At 53.9% G+C, this 23,682-nt stretch overlaps 8 protein-coding genes across 8 annotated transcripts; 3 read left to right on the forward strand and 5 right to left on the reverse strand.

The window, feature by feature from the left end:
* Positions 1–206: 206 nt before the first annotated feature.
* Positions 207–1,454, reverse strand: CABS01_14975 (uncharacterized protein; the record flags this gene model as incomplete). Its single annotated transcript, XM_060548313.1, has 1 exon — positions 207–1,454. One exon carries the CDS (start codon positions 1,452–1,454, stop codon positions 207–209), a length of 1,248 nt encoding a protein of 415 aa, XP_060392309.1.
* Positions 1,455–5,925: 4,471 nt separating this feature from the next.
* CABS01_14976 (cyclic nucleotide-binding domain-containing protein) lies at positions 5,926–9,536 on the reverse strand (the record flags this gene model as incomplete). Its single annotated transcript, XM_060548314.1, has 5 exons — positions 5,926–7,131; positions 7,181–7,614; positions 7,666–8,212; positions 8,262–8,404; positions 8,477–9,536. The coding sequence occupies 5 exons, from the start codon at positions 9,534–9,536 to the stop codon at positions 5,926–5,928; spliced, it is 3,390 nt and encodes a 1,129-aa protein (XP_060392310.1).
* A 2,963-nt stretch (positions 9,537–12,499) lies between these two features.
* CABS01_14977 (uncharacterized protein) lies at positions 12,500–14,872 on the reverse strand (the record flags this gene model as incomplete). Its single annotated transcript, XM_060548315.1, has 8 exons — positions 12,500–12,593; positions 12,651–13,183; positions 13,247–13,401; positions 13,478–13,491; positions 13,850–14,075; positions 14,131–14,510; positions 14,738–14,777; positions 14,833–14,872. 8 exons carry the CDS (start codon positions 14,870–14,872, stop codon positions 12,500–12,502), a joined length of 1,482 nt encoding a protein of 493 aa, XP_060392311.1.
* A 485-nt stretch (positions 14,873–15,357) lies between these two features.
* CABS01_14978 (uncharacterized protein) lies at positions 15,358–16,873 on the forward strand (the record flags this gene model as incomplete). The annotated part of the gene is made up of 4 exons (XM_060548316.1): positions 15,358–15,414; positions 15,473–15,542; positions 15,593–16,091; positions 16,315–16,873. The coding sequence occupies 4 exons, from the start codon at positions 15,358–15,360 to the stop codon at positions 16,871–16,873; spliced, it is 1,185 nt and encodes a 394-aa protein (XP_060392312.1).
* Positions 16,874–17,566: 693 nt separating this feature from the next.
* CABS01_14979 (splicing factor u2af-associated protein 2) lies at positions 17,567–18,826 on the forward strand (the record flags this gene model as incomplete). The annotated part of the gene is made up of 1 exon (XM_060548317.1): positions 17,567–18,826. The coding sequence occupies one exon, from the start codon at positions 17,567–17,569 to the stop codon at positions 18,824–18,826; it is 1,260 nt and encodes a 419-aa protein (XP_060392313.1).
* Positions 18,827–19,493: 667 nt separating this feature from the next.
* CABS01_14980 (uncharacterized protein) lies at positions 19,494–20,670 on the reverse strand (the record flags this gene model as incomplete). The annotated part of the gene is made up of 2 exons (XM_060548318.1): positions 19,494–19,591; positions 19,839–20,670. The coding sequence occupies 2 exons, from the start codon at positions 20,668–20,670 to the stop codon at positions 19,494–19,496; spliced, it is 930 nt and encodes a 309-aa protein (XP_060392314.1).
* Positions 20,671–21,358: 688 nt separating this feature from the next.
* CABS01_14981 (uncharacterized protein) lies at positions 21,359–21,736 on the reverse strand (the record flags this gene model as incomplete). Its single annotated transcript, XM_060548319.1, has 1 exon — positions 21,359–21,736. The coding sequence occupies one exon, from the start codon at positions 21,734–21,736 to the stop codon at positions 21,359–21,361; it is 378 nt and encodes a 125-aa protein (XP_060392315.1).
* A 1,626-nt stretch (positions 21,737–23,362) lies between these two features.
* CABS01_14982 (uncharacterized protein) lies at positions 23,363–23,659 on the forward strand (the record flags this gene model as incomplete). The annotated part of the gene is made up of 1 exon (XM_060548320.1): positions 23,363–23,659. A coding segment is annotated over one exon (297 nt), but the record flags the coding sequence as incomplete, so codon positions are not given.
* Between the last annotated feature and the right edge of the window lie 23 nt (positions 23,660–23,682).

A 23,682-nucleotide genomic window follows, 5' to 3' on the forward strand; every position in this document is an offset into this window, starting at 1 on the left:
CAAGTTGACGTGATGGGGGGCTAAGCGACACGGCAGCTTGTCAAGAGGCAGGTTTCATCGACGCCGATGTTCCCAACATTGTGTCTCTGGTCGCTAGCGACTGGTCGAAGAACATTTGGGATTTCCACGGTATCAAGCTTAAAACCTTTCCCCCGCTGCAGCAGACGACGTACACGGACTCCGGGGTCTCACCCACGATCACTGTATCACAGGAGGCGGACTCCCCTACCTACGCTCCGTGTCTCAAAGACTTCCACGACACCGGCGCCCATGGCTTCCTCCAACACCCAGTTGAACTCCAAACCGTAAAACTCCTTCCATCGTTTGGTCCTCCCCGGCAGCACGCCGGCGAATTCTCCCCTGGCCCTCCTTGCGAGGCGTGCCTCGTCACGGGCTACGCCACCCTCCCACCGCTCCCGGAGCATAGACACGGGCATCTCCCTAAATTGAGACTTGGACAGGAGATGGGCCAGGTGCTCCACAGCGGCGGCGGTCAGTTTTAGAAACGACCCGTTACCGGGCACCGCGATGGTGAATTCGGCCCCCGAATAGGATGACGCGTCGGCGGCGGCGCCGCGGGATAGACGCGGCGCCCCTCCCCCACCACCCGCGGCGTGTATTCCTCCTTGTCCGCCCACGGCGTCGAAGCTTCCGGATGCTGCGCGGGAGACTGCTTGAATGCTCATCAAGCTACCGCGGTCTTCGGGCCGCAAGTGTAAGTTCATCAATGGTGTATTTACGTGCTGCGGATGCATGCTGGATGTAAGAAACCCGGCCCGCACCAGGGCATCGGCCTGTATATGGCCGCCGCAAGCCAGTCGCGGCATCGTCTGCGCCAGCGGGTTCTCTCTCAGGAACTTGACATACGCGGACCTCGCGTCGTCGTCAAGCTCCGCCGATTTTGCAATCATGTCCTCCAGCTCAGACGTCTGGATCAGCGCCTCGCCCAGGCCGCCGCGGCGTTGCACGTAGATCTTGCGCAGCGCTCCGCCGCGCTGCAACTCTGCGACCTCGCGCTCCACCGCCGTGGGCGAGGCGAGGAGGGCGTGTAAGTGCGATGTTGTCACTATGCCCGGCATGGCTCTGCGGTAATTGAGCACCTCGGCGATGCGCGTGGAGTTCATGCCGGCCGCCTCCGTGGGGACGGGGCCGAACATGCGGCTGCGGGTGTACTTTATGGCCTGGACGACGTCGCGCAGCGACATGTCCGTCGCCAGCGCCGCGACGAGCCCTGCGTCGTCGAGCCTGTCGTGGAAGAAGTCGTCGTCGTAGTCGCCGTCGTCATCTTGGACGTCTGATGGGGTAGTTGTATTCCTCTTGGCGCTGCTGCTCCTGCCGCCGGCAGACTTACGGGGGCTACTTGTCCCGCTATTCTTCCGCGGCGAAGCTGATGGCTTCGGCTTTGGTTTTGGCTTCTTTACTCGGCCGCCGCTTAATATTGACCGCAAGCTCATGTTCTATTACTTTTTCTTTTTTTTATTCTCATTCTTCTCTAGGCGTGTTCCCTAGCGTAATTCGGAAAATGACAACGTCGCAAGAAAATGAGAGAAGAGGTAAATAAGGTTGAGGATTCGTACGGATGGCCTGGGTGTGTAGTGTGAACGTGGGATTTCCGGTACGTCAAAGTCCGGGCGGCTCCACTCGTGCTTTTATGCCCTGTTGACGGATTGACGCACGTACGCCGCCGCGCCCTTCCGGGTGTAGAATTCGGGTGCAGGACCCTTTTTTCGTCCCTCCTTCCTTTGGTTGGTATTGGTGGTGGCGAATCCAACGACTCGGTGCCGCGTCCTAGTTTCTGCGTGAGATTTCCCTTCGTTCAGAGGACAAAGTATTGTTAATCAGCAGTCACGGTACAAGTAAGTAGTCGCAACTCGGGCCCTCGCCAAGAAAGCTGTCAATTTACGTGATGAGAAAAGAGACAACGAGGCTGACCGGTCCGTGGCCTTTTGATTTTTCTGCCTGAAGTCTGTCTTATTCTGCCCAGAATAGGGGGTGAGAGTATGTCAAGTTCCGGTCCGTCTGTTCTTCTTTCGGCTTCCTTGGCTATGGTTCGGCTATGTTGGCGAAGGACCGAAGAGGTATCGGAGAAGAAGAAGATGACAGGTGAAATGCTTCTACTTCTCTCGCATTGTTACACAAAGCTTAGATTCTTGGAGAGAATCAGTTCTGGAACAGAGGGTTGGGACGAGAGGACGTCCACGTTCGTTCTAGCACAGTAAAAGAGATACCTCGCCAACCCTAAGAGCATCGATCTTGGGACGAACATCAAACCCGAAGCTTGGCAATCTTTACTGAAATTCGTATCCTATACTGTGCTTATGGGTTGGAAATTGTAACAATTATTCTCTGCAAAAACGCGCCGACGCTCGTTACTTCATCATGCTGAAAATGCGACTTTTTTCCAGGGCAGCGTTGAGCTGGTTGACGGCCGAAATTTGAACGTTGTCTTCAATGGAAGGTTGCTGGTGAGTTGCGGCCGCAACTTTCCTTGTGAGTATCATCAGTCCGGTCAGTGTTGCAACTCGGCTACGTGAGCACATAAGACTTGAAAAGAGAGTCTCGCCGTCGCGCTGTTACGCCGGGCCGAACATGCCGCTCCTCTGCATTCGACACGAAGGATGGCCGAGGGCCATTGTCCTTTTTGCTTCTCTTTTCGTCCCCCTTTTTTTGGTTTCCTCCACCCATCCTAGTTGAGGTAGCACCGTCATTTGATAATGTGTTATCGTGGTGAATGCTATATCGTCGGAATCCGGCCCCCAGGTTGCACGCATTAATCTCCCAGAATTCAGGCAGAACCAGACTTCGGCACGGCATTGATGTTGGACGGCGGTGACATCGGGATGTAACGCAATGAGTTTGCCTAAAAGGGGGAGGAGTCTAGGAGGTTCATCTGAACTCTTTTCTGCAAAAAAAGAGCTACGGCGAATGTTTAAAATGGCGGCAATGATGTTGGTCTCCTCGACGACGAGGGATCTTTGCGTTGCAATGAATTATAAGGGTCCCGTATCCGTCCCGAACCTACAACAAAGGGGGGCCTTGATACCTTTCTGCGACCCGGTGCCGAATGTTGCGTGAGACTACCGCCAGAGCTGCTGCACATTCTGCTGCGCTCAAGTATCTCTCCATACCGTGCCCAGTATCCTAGAGCTACGTATCGGGTGACAAACGAGTCCTACGTCGACAGAACTGTTACTATTCTATCTAATACGATTCTTCAACCGCTCTTTGCCGTTCAAGACATGGATGGAACTGGGCTCTAGCAAGTCGGGCGCCCACTCTCCGTAGCGTTCAAAGCCAGAATAGTACGGCCTGCCTTCGCATCCGGAACTGCCGACGTTGGAGTCTCCTATTATCAACATTTGGTCTCCGTTCAGTGTCGCAGAAATCAGTTACCAGGTCTCCTACTGAGTGTGCTGCATCGCCCGCCTCCGCCTCCGCCTCTGAGAGTCGTGATGCTTCAATCCTCATGTGGTCCTCTTATCGACGACGGCGACGACTGCTGCTGATTGCCGATTCATCGTATAGCAGCATTTGGCTTCTTTGGATGTTCTGTGCGGTTCAGACTACCAAAAGTCAAATTTTCTGTTCCATTGAGAGTTCTACTGTGAAACATATCCTTCGAGTATTAAAGCGTCGGTCGTACTCATTGCAAGAAAGGCGACATGCTACCCTCTTCTCTTTAATATTCTGCCCAATTCCGTTCAACGATGACAGAGTTCTGGGGATATGACAAAGAGGTCGTAACACGGTTGCAGAGGCAGAAGCCCGCCTTAGATCTCGATTCTCCTGACCTACCTCGGTTATGGCTCCACCAAGAAACCTGCCACTCTTCTCGATAAGTATGAAAGTCGAGGTCGATGGCCCGTTGATATCATTCTCGAGTCCTAGGAATCGTACATGGCTCCGAGCCGCCCCTCTAGCGTTTACGTGTCACCTCACGAAGTCGTCGGGGCTCGACTAAAGGCTTTGACTCTGTAAAGGTATCACAACCAAGCTCTCAGACAGCCTCGCTTCCCAATGCGAGAAAAGCCACGGCACTGTCAGTCAGACCGTAGCATATTTCTCCAATATGGTTCTCACTGTGGCTGAGAATAGAGCCCGGTTGCTTAATCATGCCGCAGCCCGAGTACCTATATCGCGGGCATCTGCGTTTCGTGTAGTCATCAAACTCGAGGCTCGCATGACACTCATAAGTCGCGACCATGCCCTCTATACCGGGAGCTCTTGTCTCTTGCGAAAGCGTCGCAACTTGTGGAGAGTAATTTCACCGCGGGGATGACTGATATGCTTCTTCAAAAGTCCTCAACATATGTTCATCTGAATATTTGGAAGTCTCCGCGAGGTGATACTGGCACAAAATCACTGTTCTCGGTGTCGATTTTACTTAGTGGCGAGCAATCTTTAATCGTTGCTTGTAGAAAGACATTGGTTTACTCTCACGCCACGTCCCGTTGTGTTCATGATGCCTGTGGTCTTCTCATGCCGTTGGTATGGCTCCCGAGCTCCTCGCCATCTAGTATCGTAGAATGCCAAAGCATGGTTGGACATTTCCGCTACTCTTCACTGGTCCTGGATATTCTAGTTAGGAGGCTTCAGAGACAAATCCCTCAAGGGTACTCCCCTGGCGGTTTAGGGATCGGAGTAATAAAAAGTCAACCTCGACATGCCAGAAAACGAGAGATACGCGTGTAATTCCTGACTGCACAAAAGATATCACGTATTCTTTATACTGGCCAAGAGTGAGTTCATCTCCATGACCCATCGAGCACTGGTCGCTCCCCGTTCCAAGCTCCCAAGAGCTGCCGCCAAGTTTCTACGGGAATCTCGAATTGAAATCCAGGATACGCAGCATAGCTAGGCGACTCCAGCAAACGTCCTTTACCTAGCTTTTGTAGAATGCCAGATGATACGTCCAAGGAAACGACGACACAGGTCTCTTAACTCGGGATTTACAGGTATCTTCGTCCCGCGTCTGCCTGATATGAGAAGAAGACTCCGACTCACTCCTATGAAAGCGCACCAAGCTCAAGCTTGCGGTTCCGCGAATCCCACTCCAGACAGGATATAGAAAACAAATAATACGAAAGACAGCAAGAGCCATACGATTGCCCATCCCCAAGTCCAGCCTGCCATCAAGGTCACGGACTCGGGCATGTCATAGAACCAGCTAGACGTCAGACGCAACATAACAATACCAAACCTCACACGAGCCTAGAAGCCGTCCCTTGATGAGACCAACCCAGAAGAATACGGGGAACGCGGGCCAAAACAGCCCAGCGTCAACATCACCACAGCTACCAGAATTTCATAGCGAGCGATGCTCCCAACAATAGAGAATGAAAATAAAGAGAGCACACGACACCAAAACATGTCCCCCCGAGACAAAAACAAACCAACGTTTGGGCGGAAATCAAAGGGTCTCAGACACCCCGGCAAAACCAACCAAGACATTGTCTCTTCCTGACTCGACTCTTTTTCCATCCGCTTCTTATCAATTTGTCACTGCTCACTCAACAGTCCAAAGGACAATACCAAGAACGAAAGAGCAGACTCAAAGTTACAAGACAAGCGATCCTCTTGTTGATGTTAAAGTTTTTTTTTCTTGCTTCTTCTGTAAGCACAGAGGGAGGAGTATTTCGCACTCTGTGATGCCTGATGTCCAGGTAAGTAGGTAGGTAGGTACTCCAACAAGGGAGTAAAAGCTATAAACAACAAGAAGTATGTAAAATAGCACAACCTTCGCTAACGGGAAGTCCAAAATCAATGTACCGGGAAAAGTAAAGACACCCTAAACCCTTTTACACAGCCTTCTCTACTTTTTTAGTATCCTTACAACTCCAATGACATAAAGAAAAAGAAATAGGTAAAGTATCTCGATAAATCGCGCTCGGTGATCGCGTGAGAGATACTTCGTCCGTAAGTTGCCTAGCCGGCAGTGGTTAAGATGTACGAAGTGATGGAGGACATCCGCTCACTCGTCAACTTCAACGAAACTCTCAACAACTCCTGCGCAACATCCGGCTGATCTTTCTGCAGCCGTTGCCATCCCTCCTTGTCCATCCGCCAGGCGACGCAGTCCCTATCAACCGTCACCGTGGCCGTCCGGTCCGTCTCCGAGAAGAAGGGCAGCTCGCCGCACGTCGTGCCTGCTACAATGCTCTCTGTAAGCTTGCCTTGCGGCATGTCGTAATCGGCGCGTAGGATGCCCTTCTCCACGAGGTAGAAGCCCTTGGCGGGCTCGCCTCTCGTGAACAGGACTGTGCCGGCCTGGTATTCCATCCGTGAGAAGTACCCAACGGCCCGGAACCAGAAGTCCTCGTTCCTCTCGCTCAAGCCCTGGAAGATCTGCAACATCAACCGCAGAGGCTCCTTAAAGCTCTGCCACCTCTTCGTGCCCGAGGACTCTGTGTTCGCCAGCGCGTTTCTGGCAGCTTCGTGCAAATGGTTGCGTCTCGGTGAGTTGATGACCAAATCGAACGATCCCCGGTCTGGCTTCGAAGGGACGTCGAGATTCGCTGTTGGTGCGTGACGAGAGCCGTTGTGAAGCGCCTCCTGGCTTGTGTAAAGAGTCTTGAGCAACTCGTTCTCGCAGCTCTCCAGAGCCGAGTTGAGGTCGGGAAGCAATGTAACTTCGATGCTTTCATTGTCCTCATTACCCAGTCCCATGGCCCGCAAATTGCGGCCAACTTCACTTTCCGCGTCCTTCCCACTCAACACCATGACGATGCCCTTATTGTCGAGCAGCCTGCTGATAGTATTGAAAGCTTCACCGGCGGAGTAATCAAGACCTGTGACGTGGTACAGGTCGAGAACGAGATATTTGATGGGCCTCTCTGCAAAGGCACTGTCGTCGATGAGAGCCCGGATCTTTTCTTCTACACTGACGACGGTGCCGAAAAAGAGGAAGCCAGTGAGCTTTACAATGTAGATTTGCCGACGCACTTCCTGCAAGTAGTGATGCTGCGAGGGGTTTCTGCGTACGGTTGAGCCAACGATTTCGCCTGTATAGCTTGCTCTTACAGCAGATACTCTCGAAGTCTGAATGATTAGTGACGCAAAGGCGAGGATAATGCCCACACCGATGCCAATGACGAAATCATAGATGCCCATTACTAGGACAATTACAATCACCTGATTAGGGAGTTAGCAAAGACTAGTAAAAGACAGACAACAAACATACCGTCAGATACTCGGCCAGTTTCAGCTTCTTCCTTGGAAGCCACACGGCTTCGAGAAGAAGCTCGAAGCCAAGGTCGAAGATAAGAGTGCCGACCATCATGATGGGGATAAAGCCAATGATCTTCGGGCCAATCACCATGACACCAAAGGTCAAGGCTGCTAGCATGACGCCAGCAAGCCGGCTGTCTCCGCCAGACCGCATGAAAAACACGGTGTTGGCGTAGACAAGATAGTTTTGAATACTACCGCATAGGCCAGAGATAAAGTTGGAGTAGCCGTGCAACTTCAGCTCACGGTCGAGGTCAGCATTGTCCTCACCAGTCTGCAGGGCCAGGGCCGGAACATTGATGGGAACGTGGAGGATGCCGAAAAAGGTGAGTGCCAGCATGGCTGGAATGCACTCCAAGACGGCATCCCACTCGACTAGGTTGAATTCTAGATTTATACGTTAGCAATAGCTGGATACGTGAGGCATAGTTCGCTTACTGTACAACGTATAGAAGTACCACCAAGGCTCATCGGCCGGCGGTCCTTCAAAAATCCAGCCATGATCTCGGAGAGTATCGGGCTCTAGCGCATCCAGAGAGAACACAAAGAAATAAAAGACAATCGGGATGGTGATGATGTACAGCGGCAAGAAGTACTTGGAAGCACCTCTTGTCTGACTGTAGAAAAGAACAATGGCCAACAAGAGGGGGATCAGCCAGAGAAGTACTGTGTCGGACTGGAAGAGTTTGTGGAGGGTGTCCATGTCGTATTCCAGACTGCCATCCATTCGGGCAGAAACTTCGAATCCCGTGGCAACTAGGAACCAGCCGACACCTCCAATGCAGCCGATCAAGATATGCCTGGGGATGAAGCCAACCATGTAGCCGAAGTTGAACTTGCCCATGAGATAGAACACCGCGCCAGTCATCATAGAACTGATAGCATACGTGACAATCGTCGTTGCGATTACAGCGTCTGGTTGATCCTCGCCAATATGGTCCGTAATTGTTTGGGCCATATTATGGAAAAAGGGTACGACCTCGATCTGCGGGAGAGTGAGCGAGGGCCCTATTGCATGATCTGGAAGAACTCACCAATTCGGAGCCGACGCCTCCCTTGAAAATACTACCAGTTGAGAAGGTCAATTGAGAAACAATGGTGCTAACATAGAAAATGGATATGCCCGCTGAGCCCAGCCCGGCAAAGATGGGCTTGCCGAGGGGGAAGAGAATCATGCCTAGTCAGTCCAGTTAGAATAAATGCCGTGGATTTGTGTACCGATTTCTTTTTTAAATAGAGAGGGGCATACCGTAAGATAACGCATCGAGAACATTGAGCAGCAATCCAACAATGACAGCCGGCAAGCAAGATACCGGAGCCACCACGGCATTTTGCCATAACGCTTGGCGGTCCCATGCTTTGGGACTCGTCGCAATCTGGTAACCATGAACGATGCGCTCTTCGACGTTCACGGTGAGGTCCTTCAGACCTCCTAACCACCGCTTCTTAGGTCGCTGTTTCTGCCCTTCCACGTCGACTTCGGTGCAAGCTCCGCTCGTGTTGTAGCTCTCGAGACTATCAGACGATAACCTGGGAATCAGGGGAGTACGCTCAGTAGGCTGTCTGACAACGACCCTCGCCGGTTGCTGCTCCTCTCGTTCCTGCCTCTCCGCAGAGAGCGCTCGCTTCGGTTCGGGGCTCGATGGTTCCAATGGCTCGGAATGGGGTTCTGGTGACGGGTCTCGGTGCGACTGAGGAGGTGACTTCTTGAGTAAGTTCGTCAAGATTGAGGGGCCGTCCTCTGGTATTTCATCCTCGTTTCCATCCGGCGACGGAGGCTCCGATACCTCTTGTATCGTCTCGGAGCTAGTTGCATGCGTAAGTTCGTCATCGTCCTCCTCCTCGTTGTCCGAAATAGCAGTTTCTCGTGCGAGAGCTGACGACTGGGCGCGTTGGCGCGACAGGAAAGCCGGGCTCTGACCCGTCTTCTTGTCGGACAGCAGATACGAGGCGAGTTCAGCCGTATCTTCGCGCACGCTGCGGGCGAACTGGGCGCTGTCGACGGGGGCTACGGATAGCATGTTAGCTGGTTGCGTGTCCTGTATGACGTATGCGCCGACAACGGGATGCTTGCCTAGGTGGTCTCTCACGTTGCCGTGAATGAAGGAACGGATCGGCTCTCGGTGACTCGAGCTCACGGAAGAGGATAGTAAAGTTCTCGAATCGGGAGCATTCTGCGAGTTCCGGCCGGGACTGAGGAGCGAATTTTCCGGGTTAATCTCTGCACTGTTTCTCTGAGATCTCTGGGAGCTCAAGGAAGCGGCTCGTCTCCTCCATGGAGAGAAACCGGCAAAGTTGGGAGAAGACATGGCCAAGGTAGCTAGCTAGCTGGGTGACTGAGTATGCGAACAGTTGGTGTTTGGGCGCCGAGGGTCACCGTTGCACCTCTTAAAGGCGCCAATTGTCAGGATGCCAGGCCGGTGGTGCGGCTGTTCTTGCAGGTTTTACGTCGTGGAAAACATGAGAAGCTGAGCTGGGGTGTGCGCGCGCGAGAGAGAAATGTGTGGTGGGTTTCGGCGCAGATAAGAGATGGGAAAGTGTAGCACTCCGTAGGAGATAGCAGACAGACGGGGCCAGATCTACGGGAAGAGCCAGGATGGCCCGTGTAAGTCGTCCTGGTTTCTGGGTCGTGAGCGGAAAGGCTCCAAAGGCTAACAAAGCCAAAGAAGGGTTGGATGGAGAAAGATGGAAGAAGAGCACGAACCTGGAAACAGGCTGGAAACAGGAACAACCAAGTGGGTGGACGGGCTGGTTTAGAGCAGACGGGACGGAGATGGAAAGCGTGGAGACCGTGGAGAGCGTGAGAGCCACCTGAGAGGTAAGTTGAGGGTAAGACGTGAGGGAAGTAGTGGAAGTGTACCAAAGAATTGGACGAGGTTCAAGAGGTTGTCGTCAACATGGCAAGGCATGGCGCGCGCAACGCAACAGCATGCAGAACGACGCAGCACGCAGCAGGTAGCACGCAGAATTAGACGAACGACAAACCTTGATCCAAGTCAAATTTGCATTTTGCATGTGGCCCCTCGCCCCTCAGTAGCGTGCCTCCTACGGCATGCTACCACTTTTACTGCATGGGAGGCACGCAAGTGCTGGGTCCAAGTCGCCCAACTCGCTCAAGCTTGCCAAGTTGCCTCTGTACCTACCTTACCTCAGGAGGTACTTCACTTGAGGTACCTACCGGCTAGGCTGTTACTGAGATGCTTGTCCCTCTCTTTACGGCTAGCCAGCGCAAATCCTCGTGGTATCTTGGTGCGGGCATTCCGTAGCCCATCGCAGTTCGGGTTGCCGTAACCACCGCACCCTGTATCATATATGTTCATGAACCATGAAGACCTTCGCAGTGTGTATTGTGGGCATCCATTTCGCTGACTGCCCGCGGATGGGTGCCGATGGCGCTCGACTCTCCAGTTGCACTACGTAACGCCCGCGAACAATCCCTGCACCTACAGCACGGCGACCCCTCCAGTGAGCCACTTACAGCCGCTGCAAGGCGAATAAATGGCGAAATGGGTACCGAGTGCTCTGTACCTCAGAAAGTATTCCGTCCGGCACAATGAATGGTTGGACTGGAAGCACGGCAGACCAACTGGGTAGCCCACCCTCTCCAAAGTCGGCTCCCCCACTTCGGATCCAAGGATTTTTCCCCCCCTTCCTCTGGGCTTCGGCGGCCGGGGCCACACTCTGCACACCCTCACTTCTTTCTCCCTCCATCGTGGATCGTGGTGCGGTACCTACCTGTGCCTGTATATCCGTACCTACCCTCCGCTCTCCATGACTTCCCAACAACAATCCAAGCATCAGGCTCTGGACCGGGGGCTATCCAGTGGGCCGTGGGCCGCAGGCAGCATACGGAGGGGAACGAAGGCCAAACGCCCGCACCGTCGAGCGGGTGTCTCCGTCTGGTGTAACAAGATTCATGAGTGACCATATCCTAGCCAAAGCTCACGTCTGAAAGAGCCAATGCAATGCATCTTCAAACTCTGCTTCCTTCACAAGTCTCGCGTGGGGTAATACGGCGTGTCAATTGGAGAATTTGGCGTCAATTGCTCGTCATCGTCTCCCTTCAATGGCTCGACATGTTCTGCAACGCTGCAAGATGTACTAATAAGCTAAGGTCACAATCAGCAGACTAACACCTTTGGCCGTCTCCTACTTCGGCCTACATCGGCCCTCCCTTGCCCAGTTGCTGAGGTATACTGTGGGTGTACCTAGCTACCTCATGTCCGGGACTACAGGTCGACAGTCGACCAACAGCGACTATGATGCGGCGCATGATGCAATGCAGCGCACAAGGCCATGCCTGTGCTGTGCAACTGAGCTGTTTTGTCCACAACCGACTGGCTACTCTTATTGCGGCTCCGGCTCGTTAGATGACGGCCCTGCTTCGAATTCGCTTCAAGAGATGTCCAAGGTCGTAGACATGTCTGAGGTTTCAATGCAGCCCGATCTTCCAATGTCGTTATCGCTTTTCGTTCTTCTCATCCGCCGCCGATATCGCGACATCCGATGTTCATTCCCCGCGCGCCACCACAACTGGTCCAAGCTGCCGCACACTGGCTTATTATCGAGGTGGCCCAAGAAGTTGAGGTGCACGTTTGCCTGCCACATGCGAGACATATTCCCCAATTCTCCCCTCATCGCTGACAGCCCAAAAGCAAGGAGCCCGTTACAGACTCAGTCAGCCCAGCAACCCTAGATATGCCGCATGCCATCTTGGCCCCGGATTCCGTTACTTGAACCTTCATCAGACCCTTTTTGCGGGCCTCATTGTGTTGTTGCTATGCGAGCCACTAGATTTGGCCCCGAGTCGGCCGCATCGGAAGCCGTCCGCGATGATGCAGATCTTGGCCCCCATGTTGCTCAGGACCAGGCTTCATGTTGGCAATAACGTTACTTTGATCCATGGAAAGAAGTCGCCTGCACCGCTTGGTCTCTTCTCGCGAGCCCGATCGCTCACAGCCCCTTAAAACTGCATGTGTGCACCCCGCGTACCCCGCGAAGTGCCAGCAGAATATTGCTCACATGTCGAGATGCTCGCATCATCTTGACGCATCGCACCAGGTCATTTTGCCGGCAATGGTGCCCCGCCTTGCTTTTGACGAGAATTTCGAATCTTATCATCCGTGCAAGGGTCTGGTCAAGGCAGCCGTACTTCCGTACCACTTGAGCTCCACAGATCTCCAAGAATGGTAGAAATGAAGACACATTCCTCTTAATATCGTTATCTTGAGACTCCGAGGTCAACCAGCCAGGTCGAGGTCGTTCATGAGCATCAGCTGAGTTTCTGGAGATAACCCTGTGCTATGAGCCGCTCCACGTCGCCCTGTCTGACATAGAATTGACTGTTCTTGGTCAAGTTGATGGCGCTGGATCCCCGGCGTCAGACGCAATCCTTATCTGCGGTTCAAGAGGTTCGAACTCACCCGTATTCGGTCTGGATCTCTCCTGCATCCTTCAAGACTCTCACGTCAATGAAGAGGTCTCGCGGTGGCTCCAAGCTGCCCGTCAAGTCGATGTCCGTCCATTGCCCTTTGTAGGCAGCCAACAGATCGCCGTACTGCCTCACATACTCCTCCTCTTGCGGGCTAAGGCTGCTCGTAGGACCGTCGGCATTGCCATTAGGGCCCCCCGTTGATGATCCCGCATTGCCTCGTACTTGTTGCCCGGCCAGGTCAAGCACATCGACTCCCTTCCATGCTAGCTCCTCCAATTTATCTGTCCGAGTTCGGTGGTATGCAAGAACGCATCGCTTATTCCTTCGCATGGAGAGATAATTGACAAGGACTGTGCAGGCTGTCGCTTGGTTGGCGGCTGGGTCGAAAGAGCCCTGGAAAGGTTCAAGAACCTCCGTCACATCTTTTTCTAGGTCTCGTACTTCGCGCGTAACGGCGCGTACTATCTCGGCTTGGTACGCTGGCAAATGCGAAAGGTTTTGGGTTCGTTTAGCATGTTGCACCTGGCAAACGCGTTAGCTCTTTGCAACTACGTGACGAAAGGCTGTCTTCGGGCCTGGTCGTACCAACTTGTTGCCCAAATCGCCGTACATATTGACAAAAAGTACTTCAGCCTGGGCAAGCGAATGTGAGCTGGTTGTGTTGCTGCGGCTGGCGCGTCTCGTGTCGACGTTCGCGTTGTAAGTTTGAAGCTGGCGGGTACGCAGGCACGGTTCACAAGCTACTCGAGTCGCGTTGCATTGGCTTGCTTACCCTCCCGGGAGGGCCCTCGATGGAAGCGAAGAATTGCCCCTCACTTAGCGCCGCCCCACTTTGATACACAATTCACCTTTGTAAGATTTTGACTGGGCGAGAGCAAAGAGTCATCAAGGTCGAGAGGTGCCAATTCGACCCCTCAATCAGGATCAAGGAATCGAGACACAGAGAAACTAGGGATTGGAACAGAGGTATTATCTTCTTCAAAAGGTTTTCATAACCTCATTTGTATTCATAAAAGGCCTTGAGCCCGCACTCTTTGTGCGACAAAGGACGCTGCCTTTGTTGGTGCCAGAAACTGTTGCGTTTCCTGAGCCATAACCTTTCTTGTGAGGATTCTATGGATTTTTTTTCATGTCTCCACCATCATGCCTCGTGAAATCATCCCTCCCGTTCATCATAAAGCCCCTTACAGCTTCTGCATAGCAGCAATGTCCACAGACTGGACGTAGTCCTCAAGCTCGGCAATCTCCTCCTCGAGATCAGACAAGCTGATCTTCTCATCCTCGACAACGAGGTTGATCTGGAGCTTCTTGATACCGAAACCGACGGGAACAAGCTTGGAGGCACCCCAAACAAGACCGTCGTGCTCGATGGCACGGACACCAGCCTCGAGGGCAGCCATGTCAGTCTCGTCATCTGCAATTGAGTCAGCGCCATATCCTTGATTTGCAGTTCAAGGAGAAATCCTTACCCCAAGGCTTGACATCCATAGTGACGACAGACTTGGCAGCGAGCTTGGGCTTGTTGTCCTTCTTCTTCTTGTACTCAGCAAGGCGCTCCTCACGGATGCGGGCAGCCTCAGCGTCCTCCTCCTCGTCGTCAGAGCCGAACAGGTCGACGTCATCCTCGTCCTCCTCGGCGGCGGGGGCCTTGGCGGGGTTCACGGGGAGCTCAGTGGCCTCAGGGCCGTAGACGGAGTAGGACTTGGAGGCATCACCGGGGAGGGTGGCGAAGTCGCTCTCGTAAGAGGCGATGTGCTTGTACCATCTGGCGGCGTGGGGGTACTTCTCGGCATCAGGAGCGGACTGAAGAGCCTTGAAGGTGGCAACGTCGGCCTGGGAAGGGGTGGAGCTGTGCCGATTGTTAGCGGCAATGTCTTGCCCAAGTTTGCTTTTGCGAGATAAAAGTGAATGGGTAAGGCGGGGGTCAGAGTTGCACGAAGTGCTGGTTTTGTCGTCAAATAGCAGGTCTTGAGGCTGCCTCCGAAACACGGACCAATTTTCCTCATCATGTAATGCCAAAAGGGAGTCGAGAGAGGATAATTCGGGAACGGTGAATAGGGGGGGTTGCAAACTTACCCGACGATGTAGGAGCGGGTGGTGAGCCAGCTGTTCAGCACTGACACGATTGTCAGCCCGTGAAAGAAAGAAGAATCATCGCTGCAGAAACTTACTGGCAGCACCAGCATCAGTGAGAAGGTCGGCGAAGCCCATTTTTGCGTTTTGAAGAGTGTGTAGAGGGAAGGGAAAGGGGTATCTGTGGAAGAAGCAGAAGAAGGAGGATGTGTTGAGGTTCAGGTAGAAATAAGTAAGTGAAGGTGGGGTTGGAAAGGACCAGGTCGAAAATTTTGAGATTGCGGTGCTCTTCACTCAGGTTCTGAGCGGCACGGACCCCACCATCTTGGTTGCCCAGCGCCAGACCCCTCTTCGGAGTAAGGACGGGCCGGGAGAGCAGAGCCCCCTGCGGTGGATCCAACGACGGGTGGGATGAGGTACCTGATGGATCCGACGCCGCCAACCCACCTCAGGCGGTAGGCAGGGAGCTCCTACGCAATTGCGGCCGATAGCTCCAAACGAGACAAGCTCGACCTTACGCCAATCGCCCTTCTCCAAATCACCATACAAACGACTACCAAAACCGGACTTCACGACAACAACCCGCTGTTCCTCATCACCCAAATCCAAATCGAAGACACACCATGTCGTCGTCGATTCTGCCGATAATCACCTTTAAGGCTGGTATCTGCGAGGCAGACGTCAGTAGTGCAGTTCCACAATCATTGCCAGACCCTGGTTCGCTGACATCTATCATAGACCTCCAGCAAGCCTTACAAGATCAAGCCGCAGGCGACACCTGGCTACATCTACCTCTACTCCGAAGATGGTTCGTATATTCGCTACCGATATCTCTTGCAGATGCCTAATAAGTCACAGACTTGATTCACTTCTGCTGGCGAGAGCGCACCGCCACCATGGAGAACCCCGATCTCGACCTCGTCATGGTGCCCATGGACGGTGAATTCGTCGCTCACGCTGCAGCCGATCAACCCTCAGCAAAGACAAACGGTCGCGTCTTTGTCCTCAAATTCGGTTCTTCCTCCCAGAGACACTTCTTCTGGCTCCAGTCCAAGCCTCAGTCGCGCAACGGAGACCCCAGCTGGTTCAGCCCGCGCGACAAGAAGATTGGTGAAATCGTCAATGCGCTTCTCCAGGGCGAGGAGGTCAACGTGAGCCGCGAGCTGGCGCAAGTTCGCAACACCGACGACAGGCGGGACGATGACGATGACGAAACGATGGAGGATGCTGAGGGTCAGGGTGACCGGCACGAACAGTCCCAGGGAGGCAGCGGTGGTGCTGGTGCTGGCGCTACAGGAGGCGATATCAGAGAAGAAGGCGAGAATGCCAGAGAAGGTGGAGGTGATGGAGCACGAGCGTAGGTTACTTCCTCATGCATGGCTCTGGCGGTTGGAGCCTAGGGTCGTTAGAGTTACACGGGCTACATGGGCACTGGCGAGGAAAAAGACGGCCCGTCTTATGGCGTCACCTGTACTTTTAGAGCCTTTCAAAAGACAAGAGGGTTCGGAGTTTCGGCTTTTCAGCGCAGTGCCCATGGCTTGACTCTTCCATTATATGCTCATGTGCTAATCGCTTCATAGTGCTGCTGGTGGCTCCAACACTGTCGCGGATGCTGCCGTTCGGAACTTCCTGGCATCATTACAAGGCAACGCCAACTTGAGTGGATCACAGCAAAGCGGGCAGCAGCAACACGCAGACAAGCCTTTCCCGTACCTAAGCCATCTTCTTCCGAACGAGATCACCATTCCAATGCTTCGATCGGCATCGGAGGAGTTTATCGACAGCCTTTTGAGCTTTCTGCCACCCGCAATCGTCGTGCTTGCCACGGAGGCGGATGACCTGGGTGACTCTGAGCCCACGGCAGACGCTGCTGCTGCTGCCACAGCCACGTTGAGCCTCGCAGAGAAGAAGAGCCTGCTGGAGAGAGTGCTCAGAAGTCCCCAGTTCCATCAGGCACTTGGAAGCTTGACCATGGCGCTGCGTGATGGCGGTCTTCCCACAATTGCGGAGGCTCTTAGCGTTAAGGTGCCCAATGGCGGTTATATGAGGGGTGGTGCTATGCCCCTGGGCGGTGGCGAAGCGGTAGAGGCCTTTGTCGAGGGCGTCAAATCAGCCGTCAAGGAGAAGAAGCAGGGTTAGATGTGGCTTGGATGTTGAGATGATAGAAATCGAAACAATAGACTGCCTGATATTCAGACCCTCGTCTGGCATCTTGCGATGATGATGATGATGTATCTGGTGAAGACCCTCGGACCTGTCTGCAGATTGAGTGCGAGAAGTCCCAGGAGAAACTGAACATAGCAACACATTGTAGGTGCCTTGGGACTAGGCATTGTATGCGTCGGACATATTGAAGGTAAGGAAGTCGACACACGCCCCAGCAATTGATTAACACAAATGAGGTTCTACAAAGACAGACAGCACATTCGACATGTCTGTTCGAAGCCGCCAAATGCTGATTTTACCTCGCTTCCAGTATCGAGAGCATTTTCCATAAGTACATTTATCCGTATAAAATATTTGTTATTTAGCAGGTAATTCATTCCGATTACACCTACTCCCGACGTATGGGAGAACATGGAACCTGGAAAATCGTGTTGTTGGGTACGTACCCAAGGTTGAGGGACGACAGGACCCCACGTTGACCCCAGTCCCTGCACCGTTGGCCCACTAACGTCACTGGAGAATGCGATCGGAATTCGTGCCTAGATTCAAGCCAAAAGGTGCATTCCAAATTCAGACACTTTGAACATCACACCAGACCTTCAGAGCGTTCAAAAGTTTTTACCTCGAGGGATTCTTGCCCTGAAGCCCTCAGCAATCCTTCGCACGATGGCGGATCAGTTGAAGGACCCTCTACCGACGTTCGTCGAGGACTTTGGCAGTGACGAGCGCATCTCCTTCTCCAAGCTCGACAACAAGTACCTGGCCGTCCTTGACGACGGCACCGAGCTCGAGTTCGACCCGGCGACATCCACGTGGGCCGAGGCCGCGGACGAACCCATAGAACCACTCGACGACGAAGACGAGACCGCGGCGCAACTGGCAGACCTGTCGAGAGCCGGCGCCGGCCCGAGTTACAGCAATGGAGGCAGCAATAACCCAAGGAAACGGAAGGACTCGCCCACGTCAGGAGATGCGGGCGGCAACGGCAGCAGCAGCGGCGGCGCGGACAGACAACAGAGCGGCGGTGACGGTAATGGCGGTAACGACAACGGCAACGGCAGGGCGCGGCCAGCAAAGAAGGCGAAGCCAGCGCGCGCACCGCCGCCGCCGCGCCAGAACACAGCCGTCTACGTCACGGGTCTACCCGCCGATGCGACTGTGGACGAGGTCCACGACCTCTTCTCCCGAAAAGCCGGCGTGATTGCCGAGGAGATTGACAGCGGCCGGCCGCGCATTAAGATGTACACGGACGAGGCCGGCAACTTCAAGGGCGACGCGCTGGTCGTCTTCTTCAAGCCGCAGAGCGTCGAGATGGCCATTATGCTGCTGGACGACACCGAGTTCCGCTTCGAGCCGGGTCCGGCGGGGGCAACGCCCAGGATGAAGGTCCAGGCTGCCGACTCGAGTTATAAGAAGACAAAGTACGACGAGGACACCAATAGCGCGGAAGGGGGGGATAAGAAAGGGGGAGACGCTGCTGCCGCCCGGCCACAGCGGAGCACGAACAACGGGGACAAGCAAAAGATTATCCGCAAGACGCAGAAGATGGCCGCGAAGCTGGCGGACTGGAGCGACGACGACGTGGCGGCGGCACCCGTAGAAAGCACCTCGAAGCGCAACCGGACGGTGATCCTGCGGCACATGTTCACGCTGGCGGAGCTGGAGGAGGACCCGGCGGCGCTGGTGGAGATCAAGGAGGACATTCGCGACGAGTGCGGGAAACTGGGGAGGGTTACCAACGTGGTGCTCTACGACGAGGAGCCGGACGGCGTGGTAGCGGTCAAGTTCTCGGATACGCAGGCCGCGCAGGCGTGTATCCAGCTCATGCACGGGCGGGCGTTTGACGGGCGGATCGTGGAGGCGAGTATAGCGAAGCCGAGGGAGAAGTTCAAGATGTCCAGGGGACAGGTCAGCGATAGCGACTAGGTACTCTGTGGATTTCGTCTTATCTTGTTTGGGACGGTTGGTTTCCGGATTGGAAGGCTTGTATATATAGAATTGTATTACTGCAGACCGCAAGGACGCATGGTGCGGAAAGAAGAGCCTTCAATGGCAGAATACCATATCAATTTTGGGCAGCTTCAAACGTTTCGTTCAGACCTCCAGACCGCGTTTGCCTTGCTTTTTGAAGGGCCAAAACGCAATGCAAGGAGGGTTATCAACTGAGACGGCTCATACGTCGATGAGGGGGGAGAGAAGCGAAGCATTAGACTTGCCAGTATTTTGGCTAACAAAAAAGGAAGGAGTAAGAGATGTAGAGTGAGGGCATTTTCAGGATCCTTGTCTCGATAGCTCTCCCACACCTGCAATCCCTGTATTCGAGGTTCTCCTCATCATTGAACAGATACATTTATCGCCCGTGAAGAAGACGAAGATGTCAATGAGTCAAATTGTTTTTTGTTTCATCTACTTGTTTCTGTTCTATCAAGACTCCTCCAACTCCAGGCCAAATTTCAACTTCATGCCAATTGCCAAACGGACAAAATCAACAACCCCTGATTTTTTATTGCTGTAAACTGTTTGTGTGTGCGTGTATGTGTGTCTTGATAAGCGCTTTCAAAGCGAGTAGCGTAAGACTGCTCGAGGAAGAGTCTCAAGCGGCCCTCTCGGCTTGGATGTCTGTTCGCTCGGAAACGACGTACCATATAGCCGCCTCAATGATCTTGCACACGATTCTCAACTCGTGGTCATCTGTAAGATACAGTCAGCATTGGTGAAAAACGGTATGGGCCAGACCTGATTTCTTCTCTCCTCCTCTCCCTTTCCCGCGACGATGTATAAATTCTTGTTCGCCTTCGTTGTTGGCTCTCTGCTGGAACCAGAAAAAAGAGTGAACTGTGTGACATCTAGCCGTCACCCGCCGCCGCCTTGGAGAGCAAGGCAGCGTTTTCTTTCCAAAATCCAAAAAATCATCATGTGTGTGTGTGAAGAAACGTACCTCGCGGAGCATATACCATGACGAACTCTTCCGGCACGGGCATCCTCACCAACGTCCCCTTCCACGCCAACGGATGCCGCTGGCCCCAGCCCTTGGCCAGCACCTCTCGAATGTCTTCGGGATGGAGGTTCATGTGCAAGCTGTGGTCCGAGTCGTGGACGTGGCAAACCTCGCCGTTGCACGTAACGTTGACGGGGTGCCGCGCAAACAGTGCCAGGCCGTGCTTCTCGAGACAGGACCTCGCGGTACCGAATGTTCCCGGGTTCGCGGCCGCGAGCTTCTGCAACGTCTTGCGGAGGGCGTGGTAGTGCGGCACCGTGCCATGCTGATCCAGCTGCCTCTGCGGCGCGATGCCGGCGACCTGGGGCCGGGGACCGGGACGATATGGTAGTCGGGTGAGGTCTCCATCCTGGCGGAGGATGCCTCGCTTCGGGAGGATGTTTGGCCTCGCCTCGGGCGCCGTAAAGGGGTCTCGGAGTGCCCAGAGCCGCAGCCAGGCTATTCGAACGTAGCCCTGGAACGTGGCCGGTGTGCCGCCCGGTCCGAGGCCGAGGAAGTTGTGGTAGTCGTTCCGCACGAGCAGCAGGATGGGGATGATGACAAGAAGGGTCTCGGCGATCCTAGGTTCGAAGAAGTGGATGATGAGAGCCAGAGTCATAGACAATGTGAAGATGGCGGGGCCATTGAGAGTGACAGAAATGGCTTCCTGCTTGAGGACGCAGCTCACGGAGGCCTGATCGAGTTCTAGGCCCACGCCGCAGGCATTGGGGGAGGCAATTGGCTCTTCATGGAGGAGAGTTGAGGCCGACGAGGTAGTGATAGCGACGGACATGGCTGGCTTTTCTTGTTCTTACGAGACGTTGAGACGCATGGGCACTAATATGCACAGCCGCCAGGCTCAAGAGGATGGGATGAGGTGAATTCGAGCAGCGGATTTACAACGATGTGGATGAGATGGAGCACGATATAAGTAGGTGAAGCAGCAAGAAGAAGAAGAAGAAGAAGAAAGGAAAAAGATAGGCGAGGAAAAGTGAACGCAAAGTAAGGGTATGTGGTCGACCGGACCTGACACACGAACGAGTGACCACGAGGTTCGACTACCTAGCCACCGGGGGGTCTTGTCGCAAGTCAGACTACCTTATGCGGGGTCGTGGGAGCTGGGCGTCGAGGTGACTGTTGATCAAGTGACGGTGTTTGACAAAAGCGTCAAATCTGAGTGGCCAGTTTTAGGTGAAGGGAAGTCTGAACCACAAGCCGCATATAGCCTTTGGCCTGCAACTCTTCACACTAGGCTCGTGCGAGGTAGAGATAGGCAAAGTTCCCGCCTCGGCGACCAAGCTAGGGCAAAGCCAGTACCGCGTACCGTGGCCCTGTATGCATCAGGCCTCCTGTCCACCGACTTTCTGAGGCAAGCAAGAAGCCGTTGTAATGCAGCCCTCAGTCAACGCAGGACCCTTGCCGAGGCGAGATTACTCCGCACGCTGGAGCGGTGCACTTGTCGACCGCGTTTTTGAGCCTGATCAACTACTCGAAGTGACCGGAGTATTCGTAGAAGTTGTCGGGCGTTCAACGGTAGCCGTCCCACGCCTCGGTGTTGAGTTGAGGTTGCAAGGTTCCACCGCCAGTTCGGGGACAATGTTACCCAGGCCGCCGGTGCCGGAGGGCTTCCTGGGGCCTCCGGGACGGTGAGAGGTCAGGAGGATGTGCTTGAGTTTGAAAGGAGCCGCCGGAGCACTTTGGGGCCAACGGATGCTTGTCTCCACCGTGAGGGGCGCACTTGTACAACTCGACGGCGGCGGGTCAGCCGATTCCCTTCCGAATTTGTCTTCATTGGCTGGCTGCAGAGTGACGACTCTCGTAAAGTTTCTCAAAGGACGATGTGTTGCTTTGCTCGACATCTGATGTTGTTTGATCCTCAGCTCGTATTCTCAGGTGTTGGCGGTGCACTGCCCCTTGGACTATTTACAGGTTTTCAAACGCAAGAAGCTTCCAATTTCAGCAGCGAGTGCCTAACCAGAATCCTCCGAGTTGCACACAGTTGGGCAATAACAACAGTGCAAGAGTCTCGCTGAAGAACTCCAGACCGGAATTGCGTTTTGCAGTCATGGTGACCACGTCTCTGGATAAGTAGGCCGTGCGACTGTGACTATAGAGTTTGCGCATGCCCAAAAGCATCGAACTGCCCTCTCTCTCCTCTTCTTGCCTCGAGCATTGAGCGACCGAGGAAGTGATTGGGAGTGAGAAAACGGCACAGTACATGAACCGGCATGAATCTATTAGGAATGTGGCTTGCCGTTGTCGTGAAGTTTGCTGAGACCGGGAGACTATTCTTGTCGGCTGCGGGCCGTGTTGGGTAAGACGGGACGCGTCAAGGTCTTGCCATCGGAAAGCGCCAATCTATCTAAGCGATGCGGCGCCTTTTGGAAGCGATTAGATAGGTACGCCGTTATGCAGGGCTTGGGAGTTGGGTGGACTAAGTGGGTGAATGTATAATACCTACCACCTCGCAGCCACGAGTTCAGGAGGTAGTGTTGATCAGGGATGAACATAAGGTATGGATAGGGGGTTGCATTGGGAGGGCGACTTTTTCTCTGTACGTACGGAGAACACAGCGAGCGTACCACTGTACGTTGTTAGTGCTACAACGCAACCACAGTACGGGGATGCACCGTAACAACTTCCGCCCTCAGCCACATGCATGACAAGATGAAAACTGGGTATGCAAATCGATATTCGCCTGCTAAATCTCGGCGTGTTCTAAATTTGTTCTCCTGGAATCTGCAAAGTCGGCGAGACACGATTGACGGATTGGCGGATCGGTATGGCATCTCATTGCGATAATCTCCTTTGTCGCACTGGCACACTGCATCGGTGCTTTCTTTGGGTAATGTTTGAAATGAGGTGATGAGTCGCGGTCCGTAGGGATAGGCGTTCTTCGTTGGTGGTCTTGCTCGAAATTCGAATCCATCCTCCCTCACCAAACAGCTTGGCAGCATGACGTCGATTTTTTTGGAGATACAATAGGAGACACTGCGGGGTGCATGGATGGATCAAGATTCATGCTCGAGATTGAAGCTGGCTGAAGAAATGCCTCCCTCGAGTCGGACCGGTAGTTGTAGGTACACTCACGGAATAATGGAGAGACCATGTCTCATGGGACAGCCAAGAGCGTTGGAGCAGGACTCAGGGCTCAGGAGAGGCTGAGACGAAACAGAGCAGCGCGTCCGAACTTGTTGCAGCTTCATCCAGTCTCATTGTGCAGGTCAGATGAGAGTTGCGACAAGACAGGAAACGATTCCATATGTGGCGCGGGTTGTGATTGATTCATTCATCGGCTGCAGTTGCAAATTGCAGACAATCCCTCCTGTGGGCTGAAGCGGAGTGCGAATTGCGATTGGGGGCCGGCGAGTGATCCCTACCTGGCCACCTAGTCAGTTGCAAGTTGGAAACCCAGTAAAGTAAGCAGCGTCGGTGTCAGTTGTCTTCTTTCATCGTGATGCCATGGACCAAGAGACCAAAGACGGTCAAAGCTCGAAAGAGGAGTGTCCAGACAGTGTCAGGATCCTTCATTTTGGAATTCGAGCGTCTTGGATTTGCTGGATTGCAGGAGGACGGGAAGTGGAACGCACCTTCAACTCAAGGAGCCGAACCGTAGCGGGCAACCAGTCCCGGAGTTGGTTAAAATGGTTGTCAGGGAGACCCCAGTCAAGCTTTTAGCGAGGAAGTCGAGACCAAGGCGACAACCCTTGCTGTGCTCCTGCAAGTTCTGGGCGACCCGCATTGGCGCGCACCTAGAATCCAGTCGTAGCCGGCGGGCCTAGGAAGAAAAAGCAGGAGAGGGCAG

The sequence above is a fragment of the Colletotrichum abscissum genome, assembly GCF_030869225.1.
Source record: "Colletotrichum abscissum strain IMI 504890 chromosome Unknown Scaffold_60.1, whole genome shotgun sequence".
Lineage (NCBI taxonomy): Eukaryota > Fungi > Ascomycota > Sordariomycetes > Glomerellales > Glomerellaceae > Colletotrichum > Colletotrichum abscissum.